This window comes from Ursus maritimus, unplaced genomic scaffold (genome assembly GCF_017311325.1).
Source record: "Ursus maritimus isolate PB19 unplaced genomic scaffold, ASM1731132v1 scaffold_21, whole genome shotgun sequence".
NCBI classification, from domain to species: Eukaryota; Metazoa; Chordata; class Mammalia; order Carnivora; family Ursidae; genus Ursus; species Ursus maritimus.
Window position 1 is genome coordinate 23,855,775 of NW_024424564.1, and position 12,951 is coordinate 23,868,725.

The window sequence follows — 12,951 nt, forward strand, 5'->3', positions numbered from 1 at the left end:
GACACATCATGATTATCCAAAATCCATAGTTCACATTTGGGTTCACTCACTCCAAGTGTTGCACATTCTATGGCTTTGAATAAATGTATAATGACATATATCCACCATTACAGTATTATACAGAATAGTTTAACTAAAAATCCTCTGTGTTTCACCTATTCATCCTTCCGCCTCTCCTAATGCCTCTTTTTACCTTCTCTGTAGTTTAGCCTTTTCCAGAATTTCAAGTAGTTGGAATCACAGTATATGGTGTTTTTAGAATTACTTTTCATTTAATAATATGCATTTAAGTTTCCTCCATTTTTTAATGGCTTCATAACTCCCTTCTTTTAGTGCTAAATAATATTCTGTTGTTTGGATGTACCACTTTTTATCCACTCACCTAGTAAAGCATGTCTTGGTTGCTTTCAAGTTTTGACAATGATGAATAAAGCTACTATAAATATCCATATACAGGTTTTTCTGTAGATCTAAATTTTCAGTACTTTTTGGTAAACACTAAAGTATGCACTTGCTGGATCATATGGTAATTGTATGTTTAAAGATGGCATTTTGTAACACTTCTGCATTTATAGGTACATTCATAAACATTTTTGAACTTTATACTGTATACTTGATTCTTCAAAGTACACTACTGCTACCGACCCATGACTCTCTTACTTTGATTTTCTAATCTCTTAGCTTCACATCTTTATCCTTATTTTGATCACTCACTGCCATCTTTGGAAGGTCCTTCTAGAGAAGACCTTTAGAAGAGAAAAGTTCAATCTTCTAGAATTTCACCCAGTGATAAATTCATTTTGCTTATATTAATCTCTCACTTTCAGGCTTCAGCACATGAAATCGGGTCTGCCTCTTGTCTATACTTCTTTACATATCGTCAGGCAATAGTGGTTTTCATTACTTGACTGTGGGGTGGATGAGTGGGAGAATGGACAAATGGATGAATAAATAAGTCCAATTGAATGTTAATCCCTTCTCCATACTACTGCTAGCTTCACAATTTAGAGTGTATTAATTAAAAAGGAAGTTAATGTAAAAATTATTTGAGCGTAATTTAATAAGGTACTAATAAACCCTGTATCAAGTAAGATCAGGGTCCTGATTTTATTTCTGTCATTTACTGGTTGTGTCACCTTGGCAAGGTGCTTGACCTTTTTGAGCCTCAGTTTTGTCTTTTATAAGCTGGGAAGAGCAATATCTATTGGAGAGAATTGTTGAATTTTTTAAAAAATATTTTATTTATTTATTTGAGAGCGAGAGAGGGAGGGAGAGAGCACAAGCAGGGGGAGCAGCAGAGGCAGACAGAGAAGCAGACTCTCTGCTGAGCAGGGAGCCTGATGTGGGGCTCGATCCCAGGACCCTGGGATCATGACCTGAGCTGAAGGCAGAAATTTAAACAACTGAGCCACCCAGGTGCTCCAGAATTGTTTTTTAAAATAACATATATGAAGAATATAGTCTAGGGCTCCTAGTGTATATAATAGTCATTGTCAAACATGGATTTCAAGCAAAGATTATTGACAACATTATATGTATATATATATAGTTTAAGTGTTCTAATTTATTTTTCTTTTATTTTTGATATCTTGCTACTAATGATAACTTACTTTAAATAATCATTAAAAAGGGTACTGAACTTAAGGATTTTTTGATATGGCTTTATAACATGGCACGAAGGATAACATTTTAGCTGTTGATTATCTTTTAGATCAGAATGTCTCACGTCCCTTATACAAGGCAAATAGTAATAAACTGGTGTTGTAATGGCACATGAGCTACTAGAAGTTAGATTCTGCTTCATTTAATCCAGTAATCATACCTCAGATTCAGTCTCCTTGCAGCTGATTTTTAAAATATTATTTCTTCAGATTGAGGAGATTTAAGATTTTATCACTGAACAGATGTTCCGCAAAAAGCAAAACCAAGGGTCACTGCTTTCACTATTTTTGTAATTATAGTCTACCATAAATGACTATCACTCCTTGTATTAAACTCAAGAATAATTGAAAGTGAAATCTCTAAAATTATATGGCTATTTAAGGTCATCTTATGTACCATGATCTGTCAAGGGTTTAGGCAAATATAGATGATTAAGTAGAAAAATGATTTGTTATCTTTTATTGAAATATAATGAATGAGTCATAAGTTCTATAGGTAGAACAGTTAATTTTCAAGTTACAAGAGCCTGAAAAGATTAGTTTTTGAAATATCTTTATATTACCCTTTATTAAAGAAATAAACTATGAATGCTATATTTTAGTTTTGCCACAGGGCACTTTATCGTTCATTTATTTCTGAAACATTTAGTGAACATCCACTATGCGCCAGTTGCTCTTTTTCAGGCTGACCATGCAGTGATGAACACCTCTGAGTACTAATTCTGTGTTGACCTTAATAGTGAGAGCATAAAGCAGTTTTATTTATATGATTATTGTCATGCATGTATCAATAAATGATTAATATAAAAATTTATTTTGATCTCATATGTTTGGAAAAACCTAGGGTAGGATAGATAACCAATTACTGTACCATAAGGAAATTTTAAAAATCTTCCATAAAAGGAAGGAGGAAATGTTACGAAATGCCTCATATTCAAAAGTAGATATCATTAATAAGGACACTGCAGCAGTCACTCCTACACTGTAATTAAAGTAAACTAGAGAGATTACTACATCATAAAAACTAGAACCTAACCGTTTATACAGGTGGTTGTAAGCAGCATATGATTACATCAGGCAGGAAAATATAAATTAGAAGGTAGAGGAGAATTTATTTCTAAAAGCTGCAGTTGTGGAGGTTTTGGTTTTAAAGTGCTTAGTTCTAAATAGTGTGTTCACTTGTTAGTATACAGCTAGCTTCCTTCCAGAATTTATAGGTTCTCTTTGTGGACAAATTAAATGGGTAATACACAGCGGTTTTCTTGACACAAATGCATGAATATTTTTCTTTCTGAAAAACCATAAAATATGAATTTGTTTCAAAAGTTATTTTAGACTATGAATAACAGAAATTCCTGAAATAATTATGAAATGAGAAACTTATTCACCTGAAGTTTGAAAAATATTGTTTATTGCTTTTGCAACTCAAATCAAGGAGTGGACTTAATCCCTTCTTTATATCTCCACGAACATATGGTCTTCCCATTCACTTACATAAATATGTAAATTTAAAACTTTTAGTTTAATTTAATGCACAGGAAATGTTCCGAATGAAGAGTAGTTACTGTACTTAAGACTCTCATACTTTTTCTAGCTTTTTCTGAAGCAATAATGCTTTCAATTTCAATAGAACATTTTTAAAATTTCTGTTTCAGTATGATATATACTAGACTCTCCCTATAAAGCTAATACTATTAAAATTGTTTTTCAGTACATGGGAAACCTGGCCTTAGGATTTTTGATATGACAATATGAGAGTATTCTTAATATAAAATGATTTAACATATATAGTTATTTCAGTGCATGGACTTAATTATAGTGAAGAACAAACATACTATATTTATTTCTCTACCATTTTCTTTATGTGAGGGTTCTTGATTTTAATAAGTAGGGTGATTTTCAGTAATCTGAAAATATTCCTGCTGTCTGACATATTCTTGTGCATCTGTAAGTGTAGTCCTTAGTATATATACCATAAAGTTGAGTACATTCTTTGATACTGAATTTTCTTTAGTTAAAAAGACTAAAACCAAAATGATAGAAAAATTCTTTAAGAAAAAAGCTTTGTATTGAGTCCACAGTATTATTTCAATAATAAGAAATCTCTTGAATCTATAGTCTTCAAAATGTTTGAAAATACAGAAAAAATACCATTCATGCTATGTTATATCACAGATTCTATATGCTTTGGGTATATTACATTCTTCAACAGTAAGGAATGATTCATACCAGTAAGGAATGATTCATACCAGCGGACTTGTAATAGAAAGCTATTTTTATTACATGGTTTAATTATTATTGCGTGGTCCTATTTATTACAGGTTCTATAATTTTCTCAAACTTTGTTTTTGGAAGGTAGTTGAGCCATTTTAATTGAATCATGGCAGGTTGGACAAAGAATCTATCCCCTGACATACTGTGGTTCCTGTTATTATCCAGGTATCCCTAGGATACTGTCAAACACAGATCTTAAGCACTTATGTAGTACAATCTTGAAAATAGTGCCAAAATAATTCACACAGAAAGTGAATTTGGTGAAAAATCAGGGAGTGAGCTAATGGATGAGATTATATTATTACTTCTCTGCATATTACTTTTGAACTTGAATTGGTCATGGATGATTGCATTATTTTGCCTTTCTATGTGAGGAACAAAGGAGGCCCAGATAGCTTAATTGAATTGTCAACAAATGGGATTTTCCAAATATATCATTAGTTTTTTTGATCAATTTTTTAAAAGAATTTTGCAAGGCTGTTATAGTTTATATTCACTATTTTTAGATAATGTTATATACTCCAATTTTCTTGAATTCTCCAGGTTACAACAGTTACATTTCAAGATTTGCCAGGTTGTAGTCTCTCCACACTAGCAGAGTGTCCAAATCTTCAGTTTTTGTCTCTTCGACGCTGTGGATTAATCTCTTTGCACAGCCTGAGTAACTGCAAAAAGCTGAAGCACATTGATGCCCAGGTATGTCCTCTGTTCTCCTCATTATTGATACTATAATAAAATAGAAAATGGGTTTATGTTTATATTTCAGCAATGACAATTTTGAAGAAATAGTTACTATAATAACCTGTAACTTAGATTCTGAAGATGTTAAGGGTCAAACAAAATTTGTGAGAACCATTGAGGAAAAATGATTAGGAAGTATGGCCTGGAAATCACTTAACTCTATTTGCAGATATAGTTATTGTTTTTGTTACTTTTTTGCTGTATGACAAATAACATTACTTAGTAAATTAAAACAACCAGCATTTTATTTGCTCATTGCTCTGTGGGCCAGCCATGAATTGAGGCCAGGCTTGTCTGGATATTTCTTCTGCTTTGTATTTTGTTGCCTGGGTCTCTTATGTAATTTGAAGAGGGGCCGGGAATGTCCAAAATGCCTTTTCTTATTTGTCTGGTGCCTTGGGAGGTTGGAATTTCAATTTCTCTTTCTTTCCTTCTCTTTCTTTTTCTCTCGGTCTGTGTCTGTGTCTGTGTCTCTTCCATTTTGGGGCTTCTCTACAGAGTGGCCCAATCCCAAGAGCAAGCATTCCAAAAAGACAAGCTCCAATATGCAAGTGTTTATCAAGCATCTGCCGGCATCATGCTAGCTAGTGTTCTATTGGCCAAGCCTGAATTTGTGTGGGAGGGAACTGGGTGGTTGTGTGAATACTGGGTTGTGAGGTTTATTGGGGCCTATCAAAGTAACAGTCTCCATAATCTACCCTCTGGCTCCTAAGGAGTCACATCATTCCCACATTCAAAATACAGTCATGTCCCAGAGACCCCCAAGTCTCATCATCTTGTGACAACAGACTTATACTTGAAGCACAAAATTTTCTCATCTAAATCAGATCCAAGTGGAGATGATCTGCTCAGATAGAGTTCTTTCAACTTGGAGATCTGTGAGATAAAATGAAAATTTATCTTCTCTCCTCCGTTCTCCCCACACACTCACATTCAGTGGCTTGATTAATTACAATAGCTATTCCCATTCAAAATGCAAGAAAATAAGAAGCTCATAGTGTCCCTATTCCATAGCTGAGCACATATCATCATTTCCTTAATAAGGGCTTGGTTCTGCTCAATGAAAATGGTTTTCTATGACTCTTGGTTCTGACCACTGGGGTTTTGACATTCTCAAGGTGTACTTCTTTTTCCGTGAGACGTGTTATTTGCAGCTGAGAATTTTCCTGAGCCTGTTTCTTTCCCATGGAAGATGTACTGGGAAGGGTAGGCTAGAAGCTTCTTTTCATTTGACTTATATTCTTTTCAGTTAACACAGTCCGTGTTTCCACCAACATGATTTTCTTTTAAAACTTTGTGGGTTTCTTATTTTTCTTATTAAGTTCCCTCCATTAGACAAAGACTATGCTTATAAATATTTTTGAGAAGATGTGTGGGACTACACACTTCAGATTTCTTAAAAGCCCATTTATATTTCTGAGGTCTTAAAAAATAAAATTGCTGTTACGTTCTAGACACATGATCTCGACACTGCAACCATCTTATGCATTGCAGAGATGTGTATGTGTAGTAAAAGTACAAATCTAGACATGAGATACATACCTAATTCACAAGATTGGTGTTCTTTGGAGAGAAAGGGAGCAAAAGGGACTGAAGAGGGGGAGGTAGGGAGATTTCAAATTTTCAGTGTTTGGTTTCTTTAACAGTTTTAAATTAACTATGACCTAGTGTTCATTTTCATTTAGATTGTTTGAAATATTTTGTTACATGATCCTCTGTATTTTCAAAGATTAATAAATATAAAATAAAATATAAAAATAAATAAATATAAAATCAGTCATTTATTAGGTTACTTAATATTTTCATCTAGATAGTATAACGTTCTGCATATTTGTCTTAAAAGCCAGAGGTTCGGTTATTTACTTGGCAATCATATCTCATCCTTCCTCTTTTTGTAAGCTTTAAATGTTCCATTAATAAGCCATTGACTTAAAACTAATTACATTTGTTCCTTGTTTTAGGAAAACCATATTGAGACTATCAGTTGTGAAAATTTGGAAAATCTCTGTGTTGTTCTTCTTAATAAAAATCAACTGACTTCTTTTCATGGTTTGGATGGCTGCACTAATATCCAAAATCTTGAACTCTCACATAATAAAATCACTCGAATTGGTAAGAACATGGGAATTTGAATATATTGACATTTATTTCTCATGGTTACATTTTGTTCCATTTATTCCTTTTCAAGAATAGGCCATCATTACTAATTTGCTTATTTTATTTATGCCATACATAATCTTTTATCCAATGCATGAAGGGAGTAAGATTATTTTTAATATATATACAGGAAATATGCTCCCACCACTGGCAAATGGCTAGTTATCAGTGGCTCCTTAAACTAGTATATTCACTTACCTATTCCTTTTTTCCTAACCAGTGCTGATCTGAGCTCTGCTGGAGAATATAATACGCTGGTTTGGTACCATCATATTTTTAAGGATCCTATGCTTTCTGTATTTAGCAGCTGTCATAACTGTTTCCTAAAAATCCCTGTCATCACTCCTTTCCTTGCTTTCCACACTGCTGGTACTAGCCTTTCCTTTTTTAGATAAGGCAGCTACCACATGAAAGAAAGAATTCATCGGTTTGAATCTCCCTAATCTTTCCCGTCTCTCCATCTGTATATCTATATCCCTATTTACGTGTATCTGTTTCCACCCTCATACTTTATAATCCATATAATTCAGTAATGAAAATGTCTTTTCTTATTTAAGTCCAATCCTTCTATTTTCTATAAATATAATTGTCAGTTTCCTCTGATACTTTATCATTTATTACCTGTCTTATGTCAAACACTTCCTTTTGTTGTTTACTTCTACCATTGCCTCATCTCTCTTATCCTTTGCTGTCAAGTTTTGTGAAAGTGTTCTGTTCATGCTTTCACTTTTTACTACCCAACATCCCTCTTCTTCCTACTGAAACTCAACTTCAACTTACTTCTATACTGTTAGCTGTGTGATAATTCTAAAATAAAAATCGTGTTATATTTTTTACTACCTGGCTTTAAATTCTCTGTTACATTTTATTTAAACTTGTGAGATTTTCAAGGGACTTGGTGTAGGGGCTTAAATAATGGCTAATGAATAAGCAAGGATTGTTAACAAGTCAGGAACTAGATAAAAATTTTACTCTGGTGCAATACTAATAGCTTAAATTTTTGGACTCCTAAAAGGTACTGTCCTTTCCACCTCATAATCCTAAAATCATTAGGAAATATGGTCTGGACTGAAATTTCAGGGAGTAGGATGGGAGTAGATGGGGTGGTGGAAGTAAGTTCACTTTTCCCATTTGATTTAATTTTATTTTTGATATGTAAAACAAATATATGTTTCAAAGTCAAACTACATTTAAAAAGGCATACTCAAAGAGATTGATCTTTCATCCCAGTCCTTTTCACTCTGTTCTCCGGTATACTTTTATATATAGATGTTTTTGTATATATGCACATATAACATCTATATATGTATTTAATAATATGTGTATCACTTACATGTATGCATGTATGTACATATAAATATACATATATGCACACGTATATCTAAGAAGTGTATGTATATATACTAATCCTAATTCTAGGATTAAAATATAAAATATTTTAAGTACTGTCCTTTATCTTGCTTTTTTTCATTTAACAACATGTTATGGAATTCAGAGCATTCTTTTTCCATAGTTTCATAATCTTTGTTTTTGTTGAAGGACCAGGTTTTATTCCACTGGTTCCTGGCTGATGGACTTTGCATGGTTTTCAGTCTTCCACATTTGCCATAATAACTAATCTGATGCTTAATATCATTTTATACTTTACCAATTATATCTTTAGATTAATTTTCTGCAATATATATTGACGGTACAAAGGACATTATATACACATTAATACCAGTTTCTTCCACTTTTCTTCTATTGTTTTGTTCCTTTCTATTTCTGAGTTAAATATTTACTTCTTTTTTTATTCTTTTTCACTTCTGTTAACCTAAATACTTAAGTCTATAAATTTTTCTGTGAGCACTGCTTGGTCTGTAACTTCTGTATTTTCATCAGTTCTACAATTTTATGCCTTTTAGCTAAGACTTAAAATTTCTATATGGTAAGACCATTTTGTGTTGTTGCTGTTATTCTTTTTAGTTTTATTGCATTGTAGCGAGAGAATTATCTTTGTGCCATATCTGCTTTTTGGAACTTATTGTGATTTTCTAATATGTGATCAATTTTTAGGAATGTTTCATGTGCATGTGAAAAGAGGTAATTGTGTTTTTAATTGGAATATAGAGTTTATATTTGTATCTCTATGTTCTACCTTGGTGATCATTTGATTTAGATCTTCAATATCTACTGGACCTACCAGAGACTGAGTTGAGCTAGTATAAATGTTTATTATTAGTCAGCCTATTTCTTTTTGTATATCCTTTGGTGTCCATTTTTTGAGTGTTCCTCCATGCTATTTTGTAGATATTCTTAACTGTGTTATCCTTATTGTGAATTTTAGCTTTGAAATTTGTTTCCTTGTCTCTTTAATGTTTTGAGACTAAATTCTACCTTGCCTGACAACATTTTCTTTTTGCTTGTATGGGCCTACTTGGCCATTAAAAAAACCCCACAAAACTTTGGAAACACTTTGTTTGAGGTGTGTACTTATACAGAGCATAGATTTGGGTTTTATTTTTTGATCCAGTTTTAAATGTTTTTGTTTCATATAGAGCATGGCCATTTGCATTTGTAATTCAACTTATATCCTTGGTGTTAGTACTGTCATTCCACTTGGGATGATGCTCCCTTTCTGGAAGGAGGCCTTGTTGATAATACATGGGAGCATCTCCATTTCTTACTTATCTGTCCAGTTTCCATAGGATTCCCTCTATACCAGTGAGGATTTAGCCTGGATTGTGTTTGTTGTGGATACTTACTATCCCACTTAGAAAAAATTCAGCTTGTAATTTCTTCATTTCCCATTTACACTGGAAAGATAGATTGGGGTATTTTTATTTATTTGTTGTTCATTATGAATTTCTAGAGAGAGTTTGGGGAAAGTTAGATCAAAACAGTCACTGTCATCTCTGATTTTTTTTAATATGGGAAAAATATAGTTGTTTTCACAAAGCAAGCTGTTACAGACATTTCAAGGCACACTTTGAAAATAAAATGTATACTATTTTTTAATATGTGTATTTGCCTGTGTGTCTGTGCTGCTTGCTTTGGGACTACTCATATTTTCTCCTGTATGGAAATAGGGATACTTTTGATACAATTTTTTATTATAAAATTTTATTTTAAAAGACAGATAGAAATACTTCTGTTGTTGTTGGAATGAAGGCAAGTTCATTGATAATGTATGTTGCTATATTGGCACACACTGAAGCAAGCTTAAAAAAAAGAAAAAGGCTGTTTGTGAGAAGAAATGCTTTAACTCCCATTCACTTCATTTTCATTGCCAGCAGGGCTGTATGGGATTTCTTGTAACCAGTGAATTTCCTGGGATAGGATATCTGCAAGATTTATGTGGAAACTGCCATACTATTAATTGATGTACTTGAGGTATCTTATGTAGTACAGAGCAAACAAGGTAAAAGACATCTTTGCTGTCTGTGGGGTACAATGAAAACACTGTATTTATTGAGTGTGAGAAGAGTATACATGAAAAAGTAGATTTTCTGAAGACCGTTTGGAGTCTGTTTTTCATCTTCAGGAACTGCTTGCAGAGATTCTGGTTGAGCTAAGGGAAAAGCGTAGATTTTGTCTTTCAATGATGTATTGATGCTAAGAACTCTTATGAAGGGGCACAAAGATAGATTTGTGTTTATAAGTTAATAGGTTACTATTCCATGCTATAATATTTCTTAAGGAGGTGAAATAAAATTGGAAGCAATGCCATGTATTCTACATTTGTAGTTTCAAGTTTAATTTGTTCCTAATTCTTACTAAGCTGTAGTTATTGCAGTAGTTAATATGTAAGATTACCTTTAATTACTCTTTTTATTAGAAAACATTAATGTGCATTTTTATTTGAATTTCATTGTATTTTAAGTGAATGAGAATAGGAATTGTGTCAATCTGTTTAAGGAAATTCATTTGAAATTATTTATGCTAAATGTTTTCCATTCTAATGAAACTGTTTAATTACAGAAATAGAAGCACTGTGTAAAGTATACTTTTTAAAAGTAATAACTTAAAATGTAATTCTATAGATTGAAAGTTATATAAAGTTAATAATATATTTTTTAATTAAATAAAAATTAAGTATGTTTAATTTAAAGTTTAAATATATTGTATGCTGTGGCTAATTTAAAGACTACTGTGTAACATTTTAATATTTTCTATAATTGGTTCTATTAGTGTAGCATGTTTTTGATTATAGAATATTTTGATTTGATCTGGATTTATTCTTGCATATTGTGAATGTCAAAATAATTGCTTAATTTTAATTTTTTAAGCTCACTTTAGTTGATGATTTTAAATATGGATATATTTTAATCAGACAACAGATTTTATCATACTTTTTATTAATCTAAAATGTTTTATGTTTTTCTTCCTCTGGAAGTTTTTTTTTCCCCCTGTACTATCTTTTATAACTCAATTTGGATGATTTGCATTTTAAATTTTAAGGATATGATATCATTATATTTCATGCTTTCTTTTGCCTGAAATATCCCATAAGTAAGTTTCAGGTAAAATTGGTAAAACATTTTGATTTCCAGAAGTAATATGGAAAATCATTCCTTGAATAGATGTTGAATATCTGTGAAAAGTTTTTCATATTTTGAATAGTATTTTTGACTTAGTTTTTTAACGAATAGCCAAAGCAAATGAGAAATAGGTGATTTATAATTTATAGTCCAGTTTTCTTTGTTTCTTCCATTTTTATGTTGGGGTTTATTGACTTTCTAAGAGAAACATTCTGAAAGTAAATTAATTTGAAAAAATTCATACCATATGACGAAATTGTTTTCTAAATTTTATTTACAGAAAGAATACAACTTAATATGATAAGTAATAGATAACTTTTTTAACCACCATATATTTATGTGCTTTATATATTTACCTCATTTGCTTTTCATATAAACGCTATGAGTTAGTTACTATTAAATGTTCCTCCCCCCCCCCCAGGTAATAGTTGAGGCACAGAGAGGTTAAGTAAATTATCAAAGATCATACAGTTAGTAAGTGATAGAGCCAGGATTTGAAACTCAGCAGTCTATCCCTAGTATCTAATTTTTTAATTGTCTCATTCTACTGCCTCTCCAATAAATACGCATTTAACACTTAAGATTATTACTATTTTATTAGAATATATTAAAACTCTTTATACTGAAAAGGTAGTGATTTTAAGGTTTATTGATTAATAAATTTGTTAATGAGAAAATTTATTGAGCACCTACTATGTGTAAGCACTTTTCTGGGCACTAGAACACAGTACTAGAATATTGCTGAGAATGCAGCAATAAGCAAAACAAATGAGTATCCTGACTTTCACCAAGATTATCTAGTGATATTTATATAGAGAAAAGAGAATGAGAATAAATTGCTATATTTCATTTGTTGAACATTGAGTACAAAGGAAAATAAGTATGAAGTTAATGTGTAAGAGCAAATAATTATTTTTGTTTTCTCATTCACGAAGCTTCTATCTCTGCTATGTGAAGAAAACTTTTATCTGGAAAAACATGTTTCTTTAATGCCAACAATTAATTTGTTAATTTATAAATTTCAGGTGATACGTTCCTAGAAAATATTGTAAATAGATAGAAGTATTAGGATCCTTTTTTCCCCTTATGCTTTATTTTCAGATAATACTGCTTGCTGGAAAAGTGATACTAATATTATAAGTATGAAAGATATTGACATAATGCAACATTTTCACATAAGCTTGATTACTGTCTTGTCTCATAGGGGAAATGTGCCTGGCTTAATTCGTACTACCCAATGTTGTCTTTGGAACATTAGAAAAATTAATGAAGTAAAATAAAGCTCTGGATATTTTGCTTGTAGAAATGCTTTTCACTATTGTGTATTTAGTAAATTTCTTGTATTCCACTAGATGGTGCTAGCTTACTCTTTAGTTTTGAAATGCAACAATGCCCAGTACAAAGCTGAAAAGGATTTTACAGATCTGCCAATTTAGGCTTCTTAAGTTTACAGATGAAAAAAACAGACCTACATAATTTTCATCAAACTCCTACCAGAGGGGGGCTAGAATCCAAGTTTTCTGATTCCTGTTTCAGTATTCCTGTTTCCATATAACATATATGATCCTGAAGGACTTTTGCATTGAAATTAAAAATCT

The 12,951-nt window shown here is 31.8% G+C and overlaps 1 protein-coding gene across 1 annotated transcript in view; it reads left to right on the plus strand.

Moving 5' to 3' along the window:
* The window catches only part of LRRIQ1 (leucine rich repeats and IQ motif containing 1), a 171,682-nt gene that overhangs the window by 20,297 nt on the left and 138,434 nt on the right, over positions 1–12,951 (plus strand). Inside the window, exons 8-9 of the mRNA XM_008687657.2 lie at positions 4,479–4,631; positions 6,638–6,788. Of these exons, the coding sequence (XP_008685879.1) occupies positions 4,479–4,631; positions 6,638–6,788 (304 nt within the window). The remainder of the gene's footprint in view (positions 1–4,478; positions 4,632–6,637; positions 6,789–12,951) is intronic.